Consider the following 13,644-nt stretch of genomic DNA (forward strand, 5'->3'; position numbering starts at 1 on the left):
GCTAGAGAGCATTTTACCTGCCTGAGGATTTGGTGAAGGCTGCTGAGTTCTGAAGCAGGTAGGATAAAGATGAGTCTAGCTGGAAAACACAGAGGTATTCTGGGGAGGATGGGAGACCGGAGCAGCATAGAGGACAGCAACAGATTTGGATTTCCTGGTTTAGAAGGAATCTAGAAAGTTCAGAGTTCATGCTACCGCTCTGCAGACTGCCACTGAGCAAGCAAAAAGGATTTAATTCATGAAATATTAAAAATGCAGGCAAGCTGACCTTTTAGCCCATCTTTGTAGTATTAAAGGAGTAAATGAATAGGTTCTCGGTAATTAGACTCCTACAGAGAATTTAATTTGTGTGTAGGTATGGTAAGTGTTTAGCAATTCAATGCTCATCCTGCTTTGGCCACCCCTGAGCAGTGTCTCAGGCTGATGATCACACAAGTGGCGGTGCCTAAGCCTCACAGTTATCATCTGCCACCCGGGGAACCTTGGAGCCTGTTCACTAGGGGTTCCTGAGAGACTTTTGGTAGCGTCATGGGGAAGGGAAGGGCAGTGGGGTGACTCTGTCCTCGTGTAGCCATTGCCCAACATTGTAGATGGAGATGCAGAACCTGGCAGAAATATTGAGTCTATAACGCATTGTCCTCACAGGGCGCAGGACAGCACTCTGTTTTATCTCCTTGAGACAGAAGACACGAGAGAGAAGTGAATTAGGTATTACAACACCAAAAACAGCTGTAATTTTTACCTGTGTCTGGGCCTCTGGGTTCAATGGCTTTTTATCCAGATTCACTTGGGCTCTTCTTGCATATTCTTTGGGCTTCCTAATATAGACCCTACTTCCCCTCTGCCTTTTATTAGTGCATGTTAGCGTATGAAACGGGGTTTCCTTATGCCATTTCCATGCGTGAATATAAGAAACTTGGATGTGCTGACCCACACTCATGGGTAGTAGTGTCCCCTTTGCTTCCAAGTGCATCTAGATTATTGTCAATGTAAGAACTTTTAAAATTGAGGGTCTCGCTTTGTTACCCAGATAGTCCTCAGTGCTCTGGGCTCATCCTCCTGCTTCAGCCTCCTGCACACTGGAGCCATGGGTGTACATAGTACTTAGCTGACCCAGCTTCTCCTGGAACAGATTGCAGTACGTATACCTGGATAGACTGTATGTTCTTGCTTACTGGCATATTTTTATATAAAACCAAAGATCCTTCAAGTGCATTGCTGAATGTAAGAAAATACACATTTACACTTTGAAAGATATTAGTCCTCACTGCCAAATATCTCTGAAATAGCTTCCATCTTTAGTGCTATGGATTGATGCTTCTTGCTGAGTGTTTTGAATGTGCTCTTTGTTGCCCCTTCCTGGACAGAGCTAGGAAGGCAGTGCTGCCTGCTCGGTACATGGGAGTGCTGAGGCTTTGTACTGAGAACATACCATAAGTCCTGGACATTCAGGATCCCAGTTTATCCTCCCACCAACCACTGTCTGCGTGCACACACAAGTCTCTTCATATTTATGAATTTAGGAGTTAGAGTATGATTTAGTTTTGTTCTTAAGTGACTGTCTTAACATAGGATTTGATACCTTGACATGTTTACTGGCTATCTGCGAAGTTTTAAAATTGTCTTTTATAATCTCAGCCTTATTTTTATGAGATTGTTCACTTGTTTTCCTTATTGGGTCCTTCGAGTTCCTCCCTCCCTCCCTCCTCTCCTCCCTCCCCGCCTCTTCATTCCCTAGGGTCTAGGGTGTTCTATCCAGGTGCTTTCCCATCAAGTTGTATCTCTTTTAAACTTTTTATCTGGAAACAGGATCTCACTAAACAGCCCAGATTAGGTTTGAATTCACCAAATACCCTAGGCTGGTCTTGAACTTGTGACCTTCCTGGCTCAAGCTCCCAATTAGCTAGATTTCAGGCCTGTTCCACTATGACAGGCTGATTTCTACATGTCTTATGTAGTAACCCTCTCCCTTGTATTGCAAACCCCCTTTCTCTTCAGTTTGTTTCTATCAACTCTTTGTGTGCTTTGCCAAGCAGAACTTTATATATCTAATTGTGAATCTGTTCATTTTTTAAAGCCTGAGGGGTTGGCTACCCTTCTTCCATCATAGGAGTATAATATTTTCTATGCTTTCTTATGTTTCTATAATTCCTCAATAACATTTATTTGTGATTGACTCAATTGGGTTTTGTCACTGACACAAACCTAGACATATTGAAGAAGAGGGAATCATAATTGAAAAAAAAACAATGCCTCCGTAAGGCAAGTTTCTAGAGCATTTTTTTTTTTTTGATTAATGATTGATGTGGGAGGGCCCAGCCCATTGTGGGTAGGGCCATTCCTAGACAAGTGGTTTTAGATGGTATAAGAAAGCAGACCGAGCAAGTCATGAGAAGCAAGCCAGTAAGCATCATCCCTCCATGGCCTCCGCTTCAGCTCCTGCCTCCAGGTTTTTCTAGTGTTTGAGTTCCCGTCCTGGCTCCCCTCAGGGATAGAGTTGTTAGCTGAAGTAAACCATTTTCTTCCCAAGTTGCTTTCTTTGTCATGGTGTTTTATCACACTAATAGACACCCTAAGTAAAATCATTTTAGATACTGAGAACAGTTACAGCCAGATAGCAAACTCTTGTGTTTTGCTACACAGAGGGTGATGTAGTTAATAATCTTGTATGATATTAATCACGTAGCTGTAAGAAAGGGTTTGGAATGTTCCCATCATGAAGAAATGATAACTGTTCAAGATGATGGGTGATCTGTTCATGCTATGTTGAGCAGCTCCTCAGGAATAGACAGATATATTGAAGCATGGCTCTGCACTCTATACAGCTGCTCAGTTACTGTCTGTCAGTCTAGATTATAAAATTATTAATTTTTTTACTGACTCTAGTCTAGATTATAAAATTATTAATTTATTCTCACATAGGTTCTTACATGTTCTTTATACCAGTGATTTATTTCAGAAGCATCCTGGGAACGTAAGCTGGCTTTAATCGTCACATTTCTGCACGTGCTGGGGAAAGCCTAGTATAATGGCATGGAAAACATCCACTGTCCTTAGATGCTGCACAGTTTGCAAGGACTTCAGTTAGGAGCCACTGTTTTTATAAATCAGAACCCACCCACGTTTACCTAATCCAGACTAACATGGGAGGGTCTGTGCCGACTGTGTTTGGGCAACCCCATCATCCAGGTTGTAAGGTTGGCAGAAGTGAAGACTAAATTGGTTTGCCAGGAACCCCAAAGTTCCTCCTGTCTCTACACAAGTTCCTCCAGAGCTCAGACTACAGCCCTGTGTTACATCCAAGCTATTTAAGGGGATTTGAACTCTGGTCCTGATGATCGTGTGGTGAGGACTTTTTGAGTCATATCCTCAGCCCATGTTTTCCTCTCTTGTAACACGCAGCCACTCTCCAGAGAGACCGCATCTTCAAGCATTTTACCAGGAAGCGCCAAAGGGCTATGCGAAGACGAGTCCATCAAGTGAACGGACATAAGTTCATGGCCACGTACCTGAGGCAGCCCACCTACTGCTCTCATTGCCGAGAGTTCATCTGGTGAGACGGCCTGTTTACCCTCACCCCACGCCACTCCCACCTCCATCCCTGGTCTTGCTGTTAGAGGCTTCTTTGGCTTATGTGTGGTTTCAGGAGAAAACATAATGGATACGATTCTTCAGATCTGACTTTTGCCTCCTATTCGATACATTGATCCTCTTTTAACAGGTTTAAACCCCCTACTAAAATAATAGCAAAACTAAACAATTCACTGACCCAAATGTTAGATATTATTTCATATACTAGTTACTTTATTGAAGATGCTAATAGATGAAAGAGCATGAATCAGAGAGAGAGAGGAGCCAATCAATTGATAAATTAGAAAACCTGGCTGAGGAGAAAGGAAAATTAATTTTGAGGAAGTTATTAATGCTTTGAGGAAGGCATGGATCGTGTGATCGGTTATGAGGAATAATCGTGGTGAGAAAGCCTAGTTCTCAGTGGTGTCCAGACATATGGCATCCGGAGGAAGGCCATGGCGTCCAGTGGTCCTCTACCACCATCTCACCTTCAGCAGTTAGGAACTAATGTAATTAAAGGTTGAGAAATTCTAAAGACTTGGGGCAATGTCTTACAAGAAGTAAGCCTGAACAAGCAGTGGCAAGTCTATAGCAGAAAATAAATGTAAGCAATAATTACTTTCAAAGAGAGTCAAGGTTAAGCATACTTATGGCATTTGTAGACAGAATTACAACTCCCGACCCCCAACACACACACACACACACACACACACACACACACACACACACACACACTACCATAGAACACATCAGGGTGAGTCATAAATCAAGCCATGAGCAGAAAGGAGATGGTGGCACCACGTCTGCCCCCCTGTGGATTTCAGCGGGAGATGTAGAGATAAGACAAGGGAGAGTGCTGGAGCCAGGTAGCTGCAGTGTGTGTGTGTGTGTGTGTGTGTGTGTGTGTGTGTGTGTGTGTGAATGGAGGCGCTGAGTTGCTTTTCACTAAGGATTTAGGAGACAGCTGAAGGTAGGAGGAACGGGAACCCTCATCACCTCCTGTTTATATCACCAGGAGCGGTCTAATCCATCAGCTGGTGTTCTTTGTGCCTCCTGGTAATAAACAAGGGCTCAGAACATCACACTGTCCTTGCCTCTTCCCCGAAGAGATGTTTTTCATAAGGGACCAGGGAACATACTTCTTCTAGAGAACTATAATTATAGATGTTATTACTGAACCATTTGACTGACAGTAATTTTTCTCCCTTTTGTCTTGAACAGGGGAGTATTTGGGAAACAGGGTTATCAATGCCAAGGTAAGAAAAACATGTTTACAACCGTGTTTAATTGTGCTTCTTTGTGAAAATATGACAATACCAACAGAAGACAGGCCAGGCTGCCTCCTATCAATACCATGATAACTCTCCGTAAGACGCATGGCGCCCGTATGGCAGACTCTAGTTCTTACCAGACCCTGGACATATTTGACAGTATAGAGGGAATCTGTTCATTTCTAAAGTCAGAACACCCAGAAGAGCCTTGCAGCTTAAAGTTCGCTCTTCAGTAACTTGAGAGAGCTAAGAAGGAGTCCAAGGTATACAAGGGTGAGCACACCCTTGAGTCTTGGAGATAAAAGTCTTGGTTTTTACATTGCACTGTTGACAAGATGAGATGTCACATGCTGTGTTCATGTCACCTGCATAGGGAATGGATGCTCTTCTCCAAATTAGCTTTATCTTTTTAGCTTTCTGGTTTCAGAAATAAAACAAAACAAAAAACCGAGGGTCTGGAGAGTTGGTTCCCTGGTTAAGAGCACTTGTTTTTGCATAGGTTGTAGGGGTTCAGTCGTGAGCACCCACATGGCTGCTTATACTGTGCAAGTTTAGAGGATATGATGCCCTCTTCTGGCCTCCAGGGGTACTATATGCTTATGGCAAAAAATACACACAGGCCAAGCACCATAAACATAAAATAAATGGCTCAGCGGTTAAGAGCAATTACTGACTGTTAAGAGCAAGAACTGACTGTTCTTCTAGAGGTCCTGAGTTCAATTCCCAGCGACCACATGACAGCTCACAACCATCTTTAATGGGATCTGATGCCCTCTTCTGGTGTGTCTGAAGACAGCTACAATGTACTCCTATATATTGGATAAATAATATTTAAAAAAAATAAAGTAAAAAGTCCTCAGTGTGTTTTTTTTAATTAAATTCATTTTTAAAATGAGTTAGTAGCATGTACCAGGCCATGGTCTTGATCCCTAACTCAATGAATGAATGAATGTAAGAAAAAAATCTACAATTAAATACATTTTCAGAATTCTAAGGTAAAATCAACTTAGTATCATTCTTGAGGACTTAAAATTAAATAAATTCAAAGTGTGAAAGCAGCCTCCTTCTATGTAGGGGTGTGGGCTGGGTCCCCATGGCCTTCCGTGGGGTTCTCTTCCTGTTGCCCTGAGTTTGGTCAGTCTGTACCTGTAGTACTGGGCATCTTGACTTTCACTCTGCAGATGACTGGTAGCAGTGCCATGTATTCTACAGAGCCGGTCCACATGTAAATAAGGAAAATCCTCTTTCTGTTTTGGAGGAAGCAATGCAATGTGGGTCCCCCCCCCCACATACTTAGGAGAACTGACTGAGACATATGCTTGAGTCTAAGCTTTACTTTTATGTATGAAAATTTCCACTGAATTCTCAAAGTTAGAGAGAGCAAGCATAGCAATTGTAATGGGCCTATCAATGTGAATTCAGTCCCAAGTGAGAAGCTAGCTCACAAGGTAGGTTGATAACAGTTTCAGCCTGGACCTGTCTAATTAATATAGGGGTATGCTCTCTAGTGATATATCCATCGTATACATTCTTATATAGATTGAGAAGCTCTAGATACACAAGGGTCCGATTGACAGATTCAAATGTATGACTTAAGGGTAAGTCTGTTGTGTTGTTTTTCCTCTCAGCATGTCGCTGAGACATCTGATGGCTGACTTCTGGTGGGGCACCTGTTCTTTAAAGAACAGGAAAGGACATGAGCTAGGAGGCATGAGAAAGCTTTGTTTACATTTCACCGAAGAACATAAAACCAAATGTCTGGTAGGAGAGAAGTATGCGGGCCCACCCTCATCAGAAGCACAGGGTGGTGTTTCCGACTAATCAGGCATGAGGCAGAGGAAACGGCCAGAGCTAAGAAGGCCACTGTGTGTGTAGTAGTAACCGGGCCAGTTCTTCAGACAGACATGAATGTGGATGGCATGTACATACCTAACAGTGGGCAGGGAAGCACGTGAGAACAAGGCCCTTGGACCACAAGGGAAGTAGACAGGCCTACTGTCATAGCTGCTCTGTCGATCATTGCTGGCCTCGGCCAGGCCAGGCAGAGGAGCAGTTAGGCTTTGGTTGATCTAAACAGAGCTGTCACAGTGTGATCAAGCTGACGTTCATGGGAAGCACCAGCCTGCAGCAACAGACAACACATTCCTCCTAAGCTCACGTGGAACATTCACCAGCAGAGAACACCCGCTGGACCTTAAACCTACTGTAACAAACAAGAAACATACAGAAAGCACAAGACTCATGCTGTCTGGCCGGCCAGTGGCTCAGCAGGCAGGAGGCCGTTCCTGTGCAGCCCGAGAACCTGAGGCTGAATCCTGGATCCCACTAGGTGGCAGGGGAGAGTCAGCGTTGTCTTGCGCGCGCGCAACACACACACACACACACACACACACACACACACACACACACACACACACACACCTTGAACTCACAGATCTCCACCTGCCTCTGCCTCCCGAGTGCTGGGATTAAATTCACGTGCCACCACATCCAGCTTCTTGCTCATTCCATATACACTACGACACCCTTATAGGGCTGCAAACGGGAAAGCATATTGTCAGAGTTCTAAATATTCTAAATAAATCTGGTTGAACCGTTCTGCAAGTGTTTATTCAACTGCCCCCTCAGCCCCCAGCATCATTCAGGGAATTCCGGGCAGGCCCCAGCCACATGTGGAAGATTTGAAGTAGGAGTCGGTCTGAGGGGCTGTAGGAAATCAGAGAAGGAGAGGCAGTTTGGGGTGAGATATTCTTATATACTAAGATATACTAAGTTTTATCTTGTCATAAGCATGCAGTTACCAGGTGAGTAGCCTATGTCAGAGAGGCAGAGAAAGGCCATACATTTGGAATCGTGCTGGGTTTGAACACTGTTGATGGACATGAGAAACCACTGGAAGTGTTCAGGCATGGACAGATATGACCAGGGTCATACTGTGAAAAGATTCCTCTGAAGGATGGGACGCAGTCAGGAAGGGGAGGACAGCTTAGGACAAGATGTCAGACAGCTTGGATGTAAACAAAGGTCTTGTTAGGATGGTGTCAGTAGATGCAGGAAGGATGAGGGCACTGGCTGCCAGGATGTGGCCAGACATCCAAGCCAAGTTTCTGGCATGGGCAGCTTTCATTGACTGCTGCAACTGGCTGTCCTGGAAGGCTCTGATAAATGTGTAATTGCTGGATTTAATTTCCCAGTGTGCACCTGCGTCGTCCATAAACGCTGCCATCATCTAATTGTTACAGCCTGCACTTGCCAAAACAATATTAACAAAGTGGATGCCAAGGTAAGTGAGTGCTGGTTTGCTGACTAAGCACAATTCCCTCTGTGTGCGCTCTCTCTCTCCCTACTCTTCCCTACTCACCTCTCCCCACAGCCCTCCCATAGTCCTTAGGACCCACAACAGTGCTGCTGGAATTTGTATTTCTGTTCTTTGGCAGTCTGACCTCACTTTGCCTAATGGTAACTTTGCCTCACTTCCACAGAATGCCTCCCCATAACTACCCATACTAACATAGTATATGGATAGTAACCCATAACTACCCATAGTAACCCATAACTATCCATAGTAACCTGTACTAACAGGAGAAAAGGGTTACTTTGTCTCATGGTTTTAGATGCTTCAGACTGTCAGAATGGAGAGAGCTGTACAGAGCAGAACAGTTCATAGCAGGGCGAAGAAGAAGCTGAGCCCAAGACTTAGGGTGGGGTATGACCTGCAAAATTTGGCCACTAAGAATGGACTTTTAAAAAGCTAGATCCCACCTCTCAGTGACTCTGTAGCCATGCTCAGTGGCACTACTGACTGGGGACCCCTGAATTCTGAACACAAGCTTGTGAGACTTATTTAGCATTCAGAGCATAACACCTTGCAAGGACGCAGTCAGTGTTCAGCTGATCAAAGCTGTAGACACCACTTGCATTGTTCTAGTGAGAGGACTCTAGTTGGGGTAAAGAGGCCTGGGCTTGTTATACAGCATCTGGCTTTTCCAATGCTGAGGCCTGCCTCCACTAGTGATCCTTGTCAGCCCAGGCCTGATCCACAGCCCCTGTGTATCAGTCTGAAACATCTGGGCCTCACTCGTGTGTATTAGCAGCAGTTAAATTGAATTGACAAGTATGTCAACTGTACATAATGCTTGCTAAGCAAAGAGACACTGGGCCTCCTTCAGCCTTGTAGGGACTCCAGGGAAATGTGTTTAAGCTTCCGTTGCGTTTCCCTGGGATGGGCAGATGTTCTAAACTCAAGAGTGAGAAAACAAGGGGGGTGTTGTTGAAACTTAGTGGACTTGCAGATGCTTGGGAAAGCCCAACTTGGGGACTCATGACATAAGCATGCATGATAGTGAAACACACAGAGAGATATGAACTAGAGCTCGTAAAGGAAAGAGGCCAGGAAAGTCCAGAGAGGAGCAGTCATTGTCTTACCCTTTCTCATGCTGCACCTGTAGTTTTTGCTTCAATTTGTAAGGCTGACCAGAGAGCATATGGCAAGGGGGTACATGAGAGATGACACATAAGAGACCATTACATTGGCACTCACATTGTCTATAAGCAAATGCCAGAGGCTAGAGGGGCTGAGTGAGGTGGCCACTGCAGGGTCACCATGGCATGACGCAGAGAGCATTTTGATCCGAATATAAAAGATGAAGGAAATGATAACTTCTCCTTCTTTCTCCAAATGGTGAATGGTCCATCATATACCTATATCTTGTATCTTAGTCCTGTCTTATTCATCAACAAAGTGTGCTAAGATCCAAATAGCAGGACAGTTCTGCATGGTATAATAATATACCCAGCACGGGTGTCACCATAACCCTTGTCATTTCCCACTCCGGTCATCACAAAAGACATTGCTGAGAGAGTTGACCTATCCTCCTCTTCCCCCAGATTGCAGAACAGCGGTTTGGCATCAACATCCCACACAAGTTCAACGTTCACAATTACAAGGTGCCCACGTTCTGTGACCACTGTGGCTCTCTGCTCTGGGGGATAATGCGACAAGGACTTCAGTGTAAAAGTAAGGATCGCTGGCTTCCTCCTTCTCTCTGTGACAGCATTGTACTATAAGCCTTTGAAGCTCTGTGGGCTTATGTGACCTGGGGCTGATGGTTTACATATCAATACCTGAGTTGTGTTATTTAAGCATCACTGGTTGGGCTGGAGTACAGGTAAAGAGAAGTGTGTCAGTTCCCTATAATAATATAGATTAAATTAGAAGTTACATCTAAAGATCTACTGTGCTAGTTGTTAGCTACTTGTTGCTGAGTATGTTTTTAAGAGGCATTTGAAAAGAGGGCTTTGAAAATGGGTTCTCAGAGAGAGAGAGAAAAAGAGAGAGAGAGAGAGAGAGCACAGGTGGGAGGAGGTATAGCTGAATGACCAGAAGAGAAGGTTTGGGTTCTAAGTGAGAACTGGCTCTCATCAGAAGTAGGGAGCAGTTGAGCTGTCACATTAGCAGGAGCTGCGTGGGTTGTCTGCAAGAGTCCTGTGGTGTGACTGAAGAAGCTGGTAGGGCAAAGAGCGAGAGTTGAAGCTTTGATGGTGGCTGGCACCTCACCAACTGCACACGGTGCTGTTTGGAGCTCTTGCCTTTTCAAAGGCTCTGAGGGGGTGAAGGCCAGCACCTGGTTTGTTAGGGGTTGTGGAGCTATTGGCCGGGAGTCATTTTCCATGAGTATGTGATTATCTGGGGTGCACCTGAAGCCTTATGAGACATACACTAGGATGACAACTTTAGTTGGCTGTCTGGGACAGTCAAACTGTCTGTCAGCAAAAGGGACCAAATCCTGGCAAGGTGTAGTGACTCATGTCTCTAATTCCAGCACCAAGGGTCGGTCTACATAGTGAGGCCCAGAGCAGCCTGGGGTACCGAGTAAGAAGAAAACCAGCACAAACAGCCCATCTCTCTGGCCCTGTGGCACCATTTTTCATTCACCTGAAGCAGCAGCAAGCTTAAGTGAAGCAGCGGCTTTGCCTGAGGTGTTGCTTGCTACTGGTCTCAGGCTCTCATGGGGAGTGAGCCACTTCCGTTTTCCTGTATTTCTGGCTAGGGTACAGATCCATACATAGGGATCACCTGCAGTCCTCTGTTCCCGGGTACCCCAGAGCAGCAGACCTGCAGTGACTTGACTCCTCTAACTTTTGGTTTTATTGCCACAGGGCTTTTCTAAAAGGCCTTTGTCGTTTGCATCTCTCTGTACCAGTCGATTTCCCATGAAGCTAAAGGAGCTTAAGCATCAGGGCCTCTCTCTGCTTCACGCGGTGTCCTTTTTCATAAAGAAAGCTTTCCAAAGGACAAATGCAATCCCCATAACGTCTAGGTTGTTCTGTGCCTCTGAAGAGGAGTGGCTCCATCGAAGAGACATTTATTGCACAAGGCTTCAGCCAGGCCTTCCGTCAGCAGGACCCACTTCAAGAAACATGATAGTAACTTATGTCTGCCGATTAAGCCTGGGAGCTGTCATTGTCCCAGGAGCTTCACAGATAACAAGAAATGTAGCTTGCTTTGCTCCCTTCTCCAAATGTCATTTACCCTGACCTTCAAACACTTCAAACTTTGCTATTTTTTTTTCTTCCCTATAAAACAGTTAGAACCACAGCCCTACCGGATGTTCTTTGTGGGCTAGGAGTACCACCCAACCACAGCAGTACCCGGAAAGAAGGTGCACAAACCCTTCAGAAACCCATTTCCACCTTGTTTGAACAATGACCAAGCTGCAGCCTGGAGACTGCTGCCTTTATTTATGGCAAGAGGGAGTGCAGTCAGTTAGCATGATCCTTTGTTATCTAACCGCCCCGTGATGGTCTCTGTGATGAGCATCTTCATCTCTGTATCGTGTCTTGCTGCCAAGGCAACTGTTACGTGTGATTTAGATGAGTCTATCCTCTCAAGCCACGGTGAAGAGAGTCAAAATCTATTATTTGAAGCCTGCTTTTCTTTCATGCTCTAGCATTTCTGCCTCTGCACTAATCAGAAGCAGGGAAAATGCCAGGACTTGTTCTAAGTGCGAGTTTAATCTTGTGAGATCACACTGCCAGCTGCCCGTATCGTTCTTCTGTCATAGTCCTTAGGCTACCGATGTTCCCTGCAAGCACGTTTGTGAACCTGGATTCTGTTCTCTTCCCTCTAGTATGTAAGATGAATGTACATATTCGGTGTCAGGCGAACGTGGCCCCAAACTGCGGGGTGAATGCCGTGGAGCTTGCCAAGACCCTGGCAGGGATGGGTCTCCAACCTGGAAATATTTCTCCAACCTCGGTGAGCCCTTTGCCTCTGGCTGTGTATTGAAGGTTGCAAGTTATTCCAGTGCAATGAGCTCAAATGAGAGTCTAGGGGGACATAATCTCAGCAAATACAGTGAACAAGTCTGCTGTGCTTTAAAAAAGGCATTTGTCTCCCAAACTAGAGTCTACACAGTTAGGGCTCGAAACAGTGAGCATGCATGTATATCATGAAGCAAGAGAAAGGACTCACCCCCACCTCCCCTTAAAATCAGCTTCCTATCAATCTGGTCTGGCAACAATCTCAGAATCCAGATGCCTAGGGTACGCCCCTGGCTGGTGGCCAATCGGGACAGCTGGTCAGAAGCCACCGGCCTCCGCTTCTTTATCTCCAATGGGATTGAAGGTGCCAGTGCCTGGAGTTCTCCACTTCCCTAGACTGAAGCATGTGTCCAGGGTTGTGAGTTCATCTCCTGCTTTCTGCAGCAGATACCCCCATTCCTCGGGATGCTTGGGAGTGGGTGGAGTGGTTTTCTTGCCCTGGCTGTGTTTTGTCCTGCAACTTCCCCAAGTGACGTCCAGCTGATGCTGTCCATCAGAGCCTTGGCTGCTGCTTCCTAGTTCTTAGTGTTGTCTTTCTCGCCCACATCCTTGGTTGGAGGCTGGGAAGCAGCCATGTCTGGATGGCTGTGACATCTGGAGCCAGGCTATGTGACAGTCCCAGAATGGGCAGTGCCTCCTTCTCTTTAACATCAAGTATCTTTAGTGTTATGGTATTTAATAGTGGGGGAAACAGATCTACCTGCTGACAGCACATCATTAAAAAGATAGAATTATAAGTAATCAAAGGGGAAAATGGGTTAAAAAAAGGATTGGGGGACTCTGGCTTTGAGGTTTTAGCTCTAACCAAGAGTGCAGGTTAAGGAAGTAAAATTCGAGCTGGGACCACTTTTCTGTCTTTGAAAAGTCTACAGTAGATTTGGAGGGAGAGCTATAAAAACTGCTGTATTTTTAAATATAAGCCATTTTATGTTATGCCTGTTTTGTGGCATAAATATATAAGATCCTTGGAGGCTCAGGTTGTGGAGTAGTTTTGGCTTGTTTTCAGCATTGCTTGTAAGTCTCTCTAGGGCCTAAAGTCTAGACACATCATTTTTAACCAGATACATCAAGAACTCCAGAATTCATCTTCTTAGAGTTGGGGAGCAGCTTGGTGGTATAGTGCTTGTCTGGCATGAGTGAAGCATGGGGTCCAGTCACAGCACCTCAAAGGCAAACACAGTTAAACAATGACAGCCTCCTGGGGACTGGAAAGATGGCTCAGCAGTTAGGAGAGCATTCTGCTCTTGAGAGTCCAGTTTTTAGCATCTATGTCAGGCAGTTCACAGCCACCTACCTTCAACTCCAGGGGATCTAAAACCTTCTTCTGGCCTCCATGACTCTGGCACACATCTGCAGATGCACATACAAAATGCACACACACACACACACACACACACACACACACACAAGCACACACACACACTTAAAAATAATAAAAACAAATATTTTTAGAAGTAGCCTCACATTCTCAAAAAAA

General features: G+C 45.1%; 1 protein-coding gene across 1 annotated transcript in view; it reads left to right on the forward strand.

Annotated features, from left to right (window-relative positions):
• Prkch (protein kinase C eta) overlaps positions 1-13,644 on the forward strand; it is a 195,133-nt gene that overhangs the window by 105,055 nt on the left and 76,434 nt on the right. Inside the window, exons 3-7 of the mRNA XM_021178757.3 lie at positions 3,403-3,553; positions 4,795-4,829; positions 8,039-8,127; positions 9,732-9,861; positions 11,975-12,102. Of these exons, the coding sequence (XP_021034416.1) occupies positions 3,403-3,553; positions 4,795-4,829; positions 8,039-8,127; positions 9,732-9,861; positions 11,975-12,102 (533 nt within the window). The remainder of the gene's footprint in view (positions 1-3,402; positions 3,554-4,794; positions 4,830-8,038; positions 8,128-9,731; positions 9,862-11,974; positions 12,103-13,644) is intronic.

This window comes from Mus caroli, unplaced genomic scaffold (assembly GCF_978045245.1).
Source record: "Mus caroli unplaced genomic scaffold, Mus_caroli_1 scaffold_14, whole genome shotgun sequence".
NCBI classification, from domain to species: domain Eukaryota; kingdom Metazoa; phylum Chordata; class Mammalia; order Rodentia; family Muridae; genus Mus; species Mus caroli.